Below are 12,720 nucleotides of genomic sequence, written 5' to 3'. Positions count from 1 at the left end.
CTTTGAACTGTCTCCGTCTGGTTCAGAGAGCTACACAGTCATGGGGAAGACTGCTCACTTTTCTAATTCATTGAGTTGCGCCTGTTTGACACATGGTGGCGCTGTTGTTACCCTATACCATTGGTCAGGGAAAGCCCTGTAGAAGAAGATGTGAGTCATGTTTGTTCCTGTTTCAGGGCTCCTCCTGTGGAAGACACGGATGCTGCAGGTGGTGTCCCTCCAACTCTGGACGTGAGACAGCCCACTGTTGGAGGGGTGAGTCTACAGGTCAATAGACAGCCCGCTGTTGGAGGGGTGAGTCTACACGTCGATAGGCTTCACTTCCAGGCCAATACTCTCATATCCATTTACACTTGGAAGTGTGCAGACATATCTAACCCTTGTGTGTGCCGTTGACCTTGAAGAATGTTAATCCTGCTACTAAACCAGCTAACCCACTGGATCATTTAGGTTCATGACTTTGGTGTTTTGAAGTCTCTTGAGTGGGACTTCAAATGTTTTGAGTGGCGTGAGTGAAGTGGCGTGTCTTTTGCTTATGTTTCTTGTAGGGATGTTCGATATTGGCTTTTTTACCGATACCGATATTGTCCAACTCTTAATTTCCGCTACCGATATCAACCGATACCGATATATGCAGGGTCCCCCCCCCCCCCCCCCCAAAAAACGGAATAATTTCAGGTAATTAACATTACATATCTCTTGTTGTGGAATTAACACAACATTATTATGCATACTTTTGACTTTATTTGATAAATAAAATCAGTATTTGTTCTTACTTGCTTGCCTGGGTAAATAAAGGTTAAATATCACATTTAATGCCAATATCGGCCGATAATATCGGACATCCCTAGTTTCTTGTATTAATCGGAGAGATGAGTGAAGTGGCGTGTCTTTTGGTTATGTTTCTTGTACTAATCAGAGAGATGAGTTGCTTATTAACTCGGTTTCCTTATCAAGTCATCTTCTCTGCTTTCGAGTCATTCTTGTTTTTTTCGTCCTCTGAAACAACTAACCAGACTGACTAAGGACTTGAGTCCTCTTTTTTACCTGGCCGTGGTACACGGCTGGGTGATGTGTGTGTGTGTGTGTGTGTGTGTGTGTGTGTGTGTGTGTGTATATATATTAGGGGTGTAACGGTACACAAAAACCACAGTACGGTACGTACCTCGATTTTGAAGTCACGGTTCGGTACGGGTTTTCGGTACAGTGGGGGAATGTTCCATGTTCCACTCAGGGGTGATGTACTGTAGTGTGCAGTAACTAATTGTACTTGTAGGGCTGTCAACGAATATTCTATATTGAAATTAATAATCGACTTGTAAAGAGAATTTTTTTTAATAATAATTATATTAGATTGTGGGAAAACAACAGCCCCCGGTGGGCGGTCGTTAGTGGTTAACATACCGTTGTATTCGTTCGGTACACAGCCGTTCGGTACGGTACACACTGAAATGGTTCGGTATGGATACGTGTACCTTTACACCCCTAGTGTATATATATATATATATATATATATATATATATATATATATATATATATATATATATATATACAGTATTTAGAAGGGCTTTCTTTTTCACAATATCTGTTGGAAATCTGAGGAAAAACGACATGTTGGATACTCAAACCGATGCTTGATCAAATTGGACTGCATGGTAATGGGGAAGTGTGATGCAGCATCAAAGCTCAAATGAAACGTACCTATTTAAGAAATAAAATCGAGTGCGTAATCTGAATAAATATTATCTTTTTTCTTTTTTTTTTTTTTTGCATTAAAGGTGCTATAGATAACATTGTGCCATTAGAGGTCCCGGCATGTCAGAAATAATGTCTCAACTAGCAGTACGTTTATCCAATCTGGTGCATTCCACGTGGTGAAATGGGGAAGTAGGGAGAGGATACATGCACGAAACGTTCAACAACAACAATATTCATTTTGGACCCGCCAACATATTTCAAATGATACATTCACAAATCAATACTTTCTCTATCTATCTATCTAGTATCTATAACACCTTTTAATTTAGACAACAGAATTGTGTATCACAATCCGGGAAAAAAAACACTGTAAGATAACACGGGTATATAGACGATGATCGATATGAATATGTTGCCCTACTCTGGTACAGCTCCTTTTTACCCTTCATCGTCTTCAACCTGTCAAGTCATCAACCTGCTGGTATATTCATCATTGCTGGCATTAACATGGCGCGCAAAGATGAATCCGCACAAGGCTTGGATGTGTTAGTGTTTAGTGTTGAGTGTGGAACGTTCCTCAAAGCTTCGTCTTACCACTAGATCAATGGCTGTTCTGTATATACAGTATATATAATGTGTGCCACATAGGCTATGTTTACACTGCAAGCTTTAGTGCTCGGATCCAATTTTTTTTGTTGGGCTGTTGTTTTTTTTAATGTGGCCAATATCAGAGTCCAGTGTGAACTGATCACGCTCCTGAACTGACCCGCATGAGCTTAATGAACAATAAGGATGATGGACGTGTGAACGTGACACTAAGGTTTATGGTTGTAATTTACGAGTGTAATTTTATGTGCAGTGGAGGCCAGCTAATAAAACAAAATCAGACCTGTATCTTATTTAGGACCACATATGAAAGTGGCCCAAACTCCATGTGATTTATGCTGTTAACACTGAAAACAGATCTGAGTCACATTATGAGCAAAGGAAATCTGATTTGGGCCACTTTTGCCTTGCAAGTGTGAAAGTAGCCATAGTCGATGTCACCCATTCCATCCCGTTTCACATTTAGTTGGTTTTAATTTCATCATATTCATTTGTTTTAAATCACATTTTTAAGTTGATGTTCAATTATGATTTTTCCTTTTGTTGTGTTTTTTTTTTTTGTGTTTTTTTTTGGGGGTGTGTGTGTTTCTGTCGTGGCGCTGCCTCCTCCCGGCTACGCGTGGCGTTCTTGGCGCTGACCCTGTAGAGTGCCGGCAGCCAGGCCTCTGTCATGGATGATATAGAGCAGTGGCTGTGTACTGATGTGGTGAGACCATCATGATTTTATTTCTGCCTGCCGCTCCTCTCACTCCTCTCACTCCTCCCACTCCTCCTGCTCCTCCCCTCTTGATCTGTGGTATTTCCCTTTTCCCTTTTTTACTCTGGACTTGTTTTGAAGTCAGGAGAAGTAACGCATCACTTCCCTTTGCTTTGTTTTCATCACATTCCTCACTTTTTTTGTCACCAATCACGTGTTTGTGTCTCCTCCCGGGCTCTCTCTGTGGCTGCTAACTGTGTGGTGTTGACAGGGTAATGAGGGCTGCTCTGTTATGGCAAACATCTGAAAGTAATTGAGATATTACTTATAGATATTATTATTGAGATAACTTTTTTTTTTAACACGATTACTCGTTGACTTTGGAGTTTCTATTTTAATTATAATAAATGAAATATTTTAACCCTTTCACTGCCACACTACCAACCGGTTAACCCTTTCACTGCGACAATACACAGAAGGTTAAAACCCTTTCACTGCCACACACAACAGCAGGTTAACACCGTCGGTAGTGTGATAGTAAAGGGTTAACCTTCTGTGGTGTGGCAGTGAAAGGGTTAACGGTGGATTTTCTTCAACTTTAAATACAATTCAACTGAAAAACTAAAACATGACCTGGCTGAAAGGCTTGACCTGTCTTAAAAACATGACCCATCTTAAAAGCATGACTTGTCTTAAAAACATGATCTGTCTTAACTCATTGGCTGCCACGCTGTTTCCGTGATATGGCTATGCGCTGCCACGCATTAAACCAATGGAGTCCGTCACCTTGTTTGCAGGGCTATAACTATATTCTGTATTATAGCTATGGATGCAATACTATGGCCCATTTGACATCGAGTATGTATCGTTCAATATGTGAAAAAGAAATAATTTTTCCATTCATACATTCCCGTTTTATACCGTGGTGAATATAAGTATGGTTTTAGAGCGGTCTAGGGTAATTCCTGGTAGGCTAGTAGCCTGCGACGTGTATTATACTAAATCCATATTTCGTCCCTACACACGCTACAATTAAACATTCAAATGCATATGATTGGTATTATGTTCCAATGGAACATGAAAGGGGGGGGGGGTCGTTTCTGATTAATTGATTGTCAATAACGGCATTCGTTATTACAACAACATACGCTGATCAAGGCGATGGCTATGAAAACAAGGCACAATCAAGCTGAAATTGACGTTAAATTGCTCTTACCTGTGGCCGGTGGGATTCCAAAAAGAATATTCCTCTTATTTGATTGCCATCTGGTAGATCGTATGTCCATTTGGCCCACGTCATAACCCACCACAGCATAATGAATCGGGGGTCCCGAAAACGATTCAATGCGATCGGGTGAAGCCCTAGGTTCAGGTTAGTAGAAAAGAGTGCCCGGAGCGTTTAGCGTGTGGCACAGCCCAATACACAAGGTTTCAAATGGTGCTCGATACCGCCGCCTGGTAGGATGCGGCCGGTATTGCACTTTAGCGATCTCAGACTCAGGCCCATGATAACACCAGGCTCCCTGGATGGATAATGAATGGAAATATCGAATAAAAGAAATAACGAGCAAATAACGAGTATACTCGTTGTTGGCGTTCAACGATTGGCGACCAATAACGAGTTTAATCGTTGTTGGCAGTGAATGAGCCTGGCTGAAAAAACATGACCTGTCTTAAAAACATGACCTGTCTTAAAAACATGACCTGTCTTAAAAACATGACCCGTCTTAAAAACATGACCCGTCTTAAAAACATGACCTGGCTGAAAACATGACCCGTCTTAAAAACATGACCCGTCTTAAAAACATGACCCGTCTTAAAAACATGACCTGTCTTAAAAACATGACCTGACTGAAAAAACATGACCTGTCTTAAAAACATGACCCGTCTTAAAAACATGACCCGTCTTAAAAACATGACCTGGCTGAAAAAAACATGACCTGTCTTAAAAACATGACCGGTCTTAAAAACATGACCTGGCTTAAAAACATGACCTGTCTTAAAAACATGACCTGGCTGAAAAAAACATGACCTGGCTGAAAAACATGACCTGTCTTAAAAGCATGACCTGACTTAAAAACATGACCCGTCTTAAAAGCATGACCTGTCTTAAAAACATGACCCGTCTTAAAAGCATGACCTGTCTTAAAAACATGACCTGTCTTAAAAACATGACCTGTCTTAAAAACATGACCTGGCTGAAAAACATGACCTGGCTGAAAAAAACATGACCTGTCTTAAAAACATGACCGGTCTTAAAAATATGACCTGGCTGAAAAAACATGACCTGGCTGAAAAACATGACCTGGCTTAAAAACATGACCTGTCTTAAAAACATGACCTGGCTTAAAAACATGACCTGGCTTAAAAACATGACCTGTCTTAAAAACATGACCTGGCTTAAAAACATGACCTGTCTTAAAAACATGACCTGTCTTAAAAACATGACCCGTCTTAAAAGCATGACCTGGCTGAAAAAAACATGACCTGTCTTAAAAACATGACCTGGCTTAAAAACATGACCTGTCTTAAAAGCATGACCTGTCTTAAAAACATGACCTGTCTTAAAAACATGACCTGGCTTAAAAACATGACCTGTCTTAAAAGCATGACCTGGCTGAAAAAAACATGACCTGTCTTAAAAACATGACCTGGCTTAAAAACATGACCTGTCTTAAAAGCATGACCTGTCTTAAAAACATGACCTGTCTTAAAAACATGACCCGTCTTAAAAACATGACCTGTCTTAAAAACATGACCTGACTGAAAAAACATGACCTGTCTTAAAACATGACCTGTCTTAAAAACATGACCCGTCTTAAAAACATGACCTGGCTGAAAAAAACATGACCTGTCTTAAAAACATGACCGGTCTTAAAAACATGACCTGGCTTAAAAACATGACCTGTCTTAAAAACATGACCTGGCTGAAAAAAACATGACCTGTCTTAAAAACATGACCTGTCTTAAAAACATGACCCGTCTTAAAAACATGACCTGGCTTAAAAACATGACCTGGCTGAAAAAAACATGACCTGTCTTAAAAACATGACCCGTCTTAAAAACATGACACGTCTTAAAAACATGACCTGTCTTAAAAACATGACCTGTCTTAAAAGCATGACCTGTCTTAAAAACATGACCTGTCTTAAAAACATGACCTGGCTTAAAAACATGACCTGTCTTAAAAACATGACCTGGCTGAAAAAAACATGACCTGTCTTAAAAACATGACCCGTCTTAAAAACATGACCCGTCTTAAAAACATGACCTGTCTTAAAAACATGACGCGTCTTAAAAACATGACCTGTCTTAAAAACATGACCTGGCTCAAAGGCTTGACCTGTCTTAAAAACATGACCTGGCTGAAAGTCAATTATATTATTTTCATAATCGTTGGAAGCCAAAGTTGTAATTTGAAAATGAAATGAGATGAATTGCCCAGCCCTACAGTGTTATTGTTGTGGTGTTCAATTTGATAAGCAGGCATGGTTTAAAATGTCATGTACTTTTTTTTTTTTTACTAACTGCACACGTCTGGGTGAGCGACTGGGAGCAGATAAATGGGTCTGTTTGTGTAACAAAAAAAATCTACTAATGCTGTGTGTGATGCTCATGGAATGATTGGTAAGTTATTACAAAACAAAAACAGGACGCTTGTGTTTTAATTAGCGGCACTGGGCTAATGGACAATTAACTAAATTGCTCTTCTCTTAATTCCTGGTTTGTGTTTTGGGGTTGTGGAGTTTTCGTGAAACTTAATTTGTTGCCCGATGTGACACGCTTTCATGTCTCCTCTCAACAGAAAGGAGACGAAGGCGAGGAAGGGGTGACGAGTGAAGGTGAGGCGTCGCGGCTCTGCAGATTCTGAGTGTTGATACAGAGTACTGATCCAATCCTCCACCATTCTGTACAGATGCTGAGTGTTGATACAGAGGACTGATCCAGTCCTCCACCATTCTGTACAGATGCTGAGTGTTGATACAGAGTACTGATCCAATCCTCCACCATTCTGTACAGATGCTGAGTGTTGATACAGTACTGATCCAATCCTCCACCATTCTGTACAGATGCTGAGTGTTGATACAGAGTACTGATCCAATCCTCCACCATTCTGTACAGATGCTGAGTGTTGATACAGAGTACTGATCCAATCCTCCACCATTCTGTACAGATGCTGAGTGTTGATACAGAGTACTGATCCAATCCTCCACCATTCTGTACAGATGCTGAGTGTTGATACAGAGTACTGATCCAATCCTCCACCATTCTGTACAGATGCTGAGTGTTGATACAGAGTACTGATCCAATCCTCCACCATTCTGTACAGATGCTGAGTGTTGATACAGAGTACTGATCCAATCCTCCACCATTCTGTACAGATGCTGAGTGTTGATACAGAGTACTGATCCAATCCTCCACCATTCTGTACAGATGCTGAGTGTTGATACAGAGTACTGATCCAATCCTCCACCATTCTGTACAGATGCTGAGTGTTGATACAGAGTACTGATCCAATCCTCCACCATTCTGTACAGATGCTGAGTGTTGATACAGAGTACTGATCCAATCCTCCACCATTCTGTACAGATGCTGAGTGTTGATACAGAGTACTGATCCAATCCTCCACCATTCTGTACAGATGCTGAGTGTTGATACAGAGTACTGATCCAATCCTCCACCATTCTGTACAGATGCTGAGTGTTGATACAGAGTACTGATCCAATCCTCCACCATTCTGTACAGATGCTGAGTGTTGATACAGAGTACTGATCCAATCCTCCACCATTCTGTACAGATGCTGAGTGTTGATACAGAGTACTGATCCAATCCTCCACCATTCTGTACAGATGCTGAGTGTTGATACAGAGTACTGATCCAATCCTCCACCATTCTGTACAGATGCTGAGTGTTGATACAGAGTACTGATCCAATCCTCCACCATTCTGTACAGATGCTGAGTGTTGATACAGAGTACTGATCCAATCCACTGCTTTTACCAAACAGTGTAGACTTCAGACCATTGCTTTAACCCTTTCACTGCCACACTACAGAATGTTAACCCTTTCACCACAGAAGGTTAACCTTTCACTACCACACTACAGAAGGTTAACCTTTCACTACCACACTACAGATGGTTAACATTTCACTACCACACTACAGACAGTTAACCCTTTCACTACCACACTACAGAAGGTTAACCCTTTCACTACCACACCACAGAAGGTTAACCCTTTCACTACCACACTACAGAAGGTTAACCTTTCACTACCACACTACATAATGTTAACCTTTCACTACCACACTACAGAAGGTTAACCCTTTCACTACCACACTACAGATGGTTAACATTTCACTACCACACTACAGAAGGTTAACCCTTTCACTACCACACTACAGAAGGTTAACCTTTCACTACCACACTACAGAATGTTAACCCTTTCACTACCACACTACAGAAGGTTAACCCTTTCACTACCACACCACAGAAGGTTAACCTTTCACTACCACACTACAGAAGGTTAACCCTTTCACTACCACACTACAGAATGTTAACCATTTCACTACCACACTACAGAAGGTTAACCCTTTCACTACCACACTACAGAAGGTTAACCTTTCACTACCACACTACAGAATGTTAACCCTTTCACTACCACACTACAGAAGATTAACCCTTTCACTACCACACCACAGAAGGTTAACCTTTCACTACCACACTACAGAAGGTTAACCCTTTCACCACCACACTACAGAAGGTTAACCTTTCACTACCACACTACAAAGGGTTAACCCTTTCACTGCCACACTACAAAGTGTTAACCCTTTCACTACCACACTACAGAAGGTTAACATTTCACTACCACACTACAACGGGTTAACCTTTCACTACCACACTACAGAAGGTTAACCTTTCACTACCACACTACATAATGTTAACCTTTCACTACCACACTACAGAAGGTTAACCCTTTCACTACCACACTACAGATGGTTAACATTTCACTACCACACTACAGAAGGTTAACCCTTTCACTACCACACTACAGAAGGTTAACCTTTCACTACCACACTACAGAATGTTAACCCTTTCACTACCACACTACAGAAGGTTAACCCTTTCACTACCACACCACAGAAGGTTAACCTTTCACTACCACACTACAGAAGGTTAACCCTTTCACTACCACACTACAGAATGTTAACCATTTCACTACCACACTACAGAAGGTTAACCCTTTCACTACCACACTACAGAAGGTTAACCTTTCACTACCACACTACAGAATGTTAACCCTTTCACTACCACACTACAGAAGATTAACCCTTTCACTACCACACCACAGAAGGTTAACCTTTCACTACCACACTACAGAAGGTTAACCCTTTCACCACCACACTACAGAAGGTTAACCTTTCACTACCACACTACAAAGGGTTAACCCTTTCACTGCCACACTACAAAGTGTTAACCCTTTCACTACCACACTACAGAAGGTTAACATTTCACTACCACACTACAACGGGTTAACCTTTCACTACCACACTACAGAAGGTTAACCCTTTCACTACCACACTACAGAATGTTAACCCTTTCACCACAGAAGGTTAACCATTTTACTAACACACTACATATGGTTAACCCTTTCACTACCACACTACAAAGGGGTTAACCCTTTCACTGCCACACTATATAAGGTTAACCCTTTCACTACCACACTACATATGGTTAACACTTTCACTACCACACTACAAAGGTGTTAACTCTTTCACTGCCACACTACATAAGGTTAACCCTTTCACTGCCACACGACAAAGGGTTAACCCTTTCACTGCCACACGACAAAGGGTTAACCCTTTCACTACCACACTACAGAAGGTTACCCCGAAGTGAAAGGTTAACCGTCTGTAGTGTGGTAGTGAAAAGGGTTAAGGTCGTAAAAATCCCATTTTTCTCCATCGGAGGGAGAGCTAACGTGCTTCTGCCTGCCAATAACACAGAAGAGCAGGCCGCTTCGCTCTTGATTACAGACATGTGACACGTGGCTGTTGGCATCAGATTGCAGTGAAGCAGAATCTGAAACTGATGCCAGTATCGACGCTTCGCTACCGCTTAGTGACATTTCAACCATCACATTAAAGGAAAACTCCAACATTTTGGGAAATTAGCTTATTTGCCATCTACCCTGGAGTTAGACAAGAAGATACATACCTTTTTTCTTCTCTGTGCATGCAGTAGGAGTAGGAAGACGCGCACCGTTAGCCTAGCTTAGCGTCAGTCACTGGAAGTGGGTTCCTCCATTAGCCTAGTTCCCAACATCTTCCTACCCCTACTGCATGCACAGAGAAGAAAAAGGTATGCATCTTCTTGTCTAACTCCAGGGTAGATGGCAAATAAGCGAATTTCCCAAAATGTTGGAGTTTTCCTTTAACACGGTGGCCATTTTGCTCTTATGCTCAGGTTGGGTTCCTGTCCACTCTTGTTCCCACCACCGTGTGAATAATTATCACCGGCCGGACATTCTCATGTGGTGGAACCCAGAGAGTTTAATTATGGTTAAAACATGGCCAATCAAATCCATGTTTAGATTCAGGAGTTTAGTAGGGCTGTACCGAATGCTTCGAAGCTTCGATCATAATGTTGACATTCGAATTCTAAATCAACATTCAAATTTTTTATTTTTAATAAAATAAATAATATATATATATATATATATATATATATATTTTTTTTTTTTTTTTGGTCTATTCAATCTGTTTAAACCAATGGGGGTTTTCTTCACAGTTGCAGTTAAAGATTAGGCTACACTAATATTATAATATTATACTATAAGACGTCACCATCACTTTCATACCAACCGTGCCCTTATTGGATCATTTATGTTGACGAAACTGAAAGAAAGTTGATTTAATAAAAGAAAAAGACTCATTTAATCAGATTAATCACTTTATTCAAATTGAGGATTTCGTTTTTTTTTTAATGAATTTTCTATTTTTTATAGACATTCGAAGCTTCGTTCGAATGCTTCAATAGAAGCTTCGAATGTTAAAAAATGACATTCGGTACAACCCTAGAGTTTAGTAGAGGACTTGACTGGAGAAGAACCAAGCTCCCCCCAATTCTGTGAGCTTGCCTCTTTAAGATTTCTGGGAAAAGGGGGCGGGGGGGGGGGGGGGGGCGGGGGAGGGACGACCAGGTGAGGGGAGAGGAAGGGGGGGGCAGGTCTGAACAGAGACCTTAGAGGAAACTTCCACACTAGTCTCATTCACTACTAGGCTCTTAAACGTCTTCCTTTATCCCCACTCGCCCTCCTCCTCCTCTCCGTCTCTCCTCCTCCTCTCCGTCTCTCCTCCTCTCCGTCTCTCCTCCTCCTCTTCCACCTCCTCCTCCTCCTCCTCTCTGTCTCTCCTCTCGCTCTCCTCCAGAGTTTGACAAGTTCCTAGAGGAGCGAGCCAAAGCTGCAGAGATGGTTCCCAGCCTACCGTCGCCCCCTAATGGCGAGCCCGGAGCGGCGCAGCAGGGAACCCCCAGCCGCAAGAAGGCGGCAGATCGGCCGGAGGACACTCTCTTCGCCGCGTAGAGAGCCTGCCTCCGCTTTTTTTGTGACCTCCCCTGAGCCCCCTGACCTATGACCCCATCGGCTGAGCAGCACCCCCCCCCCCCAAGACAGTCTGCTGTACACACACACACACACACACACACACATTAACCATCACTTGAATCCTTCCATCTCGACACCGTCAGCTAAACCCAACGTTACCCAGCTCTGCTGCTGAGGGCTCCTCCTCCTCCCTGTAGTTTATCTCTTTTAAAAAGAAAAAGGGACAACGTTACGTTTTCCGTTAGTTAGTTTTATCACTAGACCGAAGGAGCCGCCGCGTTGATCCACTTCCGACCGCACGGTGTGGACCTCCTCCTTCCCCTGTAAGACTAACCGGCGTTGGGAGGGAGACACACGGAGACAACGGGACAAAAGTCTGTCCCTGATAAAAGTCTCTTTCCATTCCTTCCTTCCCCCGTTAAGTGTGTGAAGGAGTTTCGTCTTTTGTGTGTGTGTGTGTGTGTGTGTGGGGGGGGGGGGGGGGGTTCAGCCTCCTTATGGACTGGAGAGGAATTAAACTAACTACACTACACATCTCAGTGAATCAGCCCCCCCCCCCCTCCCCCTCCCCCTCCATTAAAGGGTGATCATCATATGTCGCCCCGGTTTTGTTATGGTGAGTTACCTGAATAGATAGGTTACCTATTTACTGTTCAGTCCCTTAACTGCATGCGTTCATCTCGACCTCTTGGCGCTTTTGTAAAGGAAAGGAACTACCCTCCCCGTCGTTAACCCTTTCACGACAGCCTGGTTTACCCTTTCACTGTGACAATACAGAAGGTTAGCCCTTTACTATCACACAATCGACGGCGATGCTCCATCATTAGCATCATTAGCTCCGTCGGTTGTGTGATAGTAAAGGGCTAACCTTCTGTCGTGTGGCAGTGAAAGGGTTAACCTTCCGCAGGGAAAAGGCCAGTTAGGGGGCGGTAGCGTCGAGCTTGTCCTCGAACAGTGGGAAGGAACACGCTGGGTTATTTTAACGTTTTTGTTTTAACGATACATTTATTATCGACCCCCCCCATCCCCCCTCCTCCTCCTCATCCCGTTACATTAGCCTCTTTGATTTGCATCGTTAAGACTTTCGGTTGACGATGAACTCGTTTTTCTTCGTT

At 42.3% G+C, this 12,720-nt stretch overlaps 1 protein-coding gene across 2 annotated transcripts in view; it reads left to right on the top strand.

Moving 5' to 3' along the window:
* tom1l2b (target of myb1 like 2 membrane trafficking protein b) overlaps positions 1–12,452 on the top strand; it is a 49,915-nt gene extending 37,463 nt beyond the window's left edge. The window contains exons 12-15 of one of the 2 annotated variants that reach the window (XM_084322712.1): positions 177–255; positions 2,952–3,011; positions 6,808–6,844; positions 11,430–12,452. In XM_084322712.1, the coding sequence (XP_084178838.1) occupies positions 177–255; positions 2,952–3,011; positions 6,808–6,844; positions 11,430–11,584 (331 nt within the window). In that variant the 3' untranslated portion in view covers positions 11,585–12,452. Of the gene's footprint in view, positions 1–176; positions 295–2,951; positions 3,012–6,807; positions 6,845–11,429 lie in introns of both variants that reach the window. The other variant, XM_084322711.1, reaches the window with a different exon arrangement.
* The last annotated feature ends 268 nt before the right edge of the window (positions 12,453–12,720 follow it).

The sequence above is a fragment of the Notolepis coatsorum genome (assembly GCF_963971535.1).
Source record: "Notolepis coatsorum genome assembly, chromosome: 10".
Taxonomy (NCBI): Eukaryota; Metazoa; Chordata; class Actinopteri; order Aulopiformes; family Paralepididae; genus Notolepis; species Notolepis coatsorum.
This window is presented reverse-complemented; position numbering and strand designations above follow the sequence as displayed.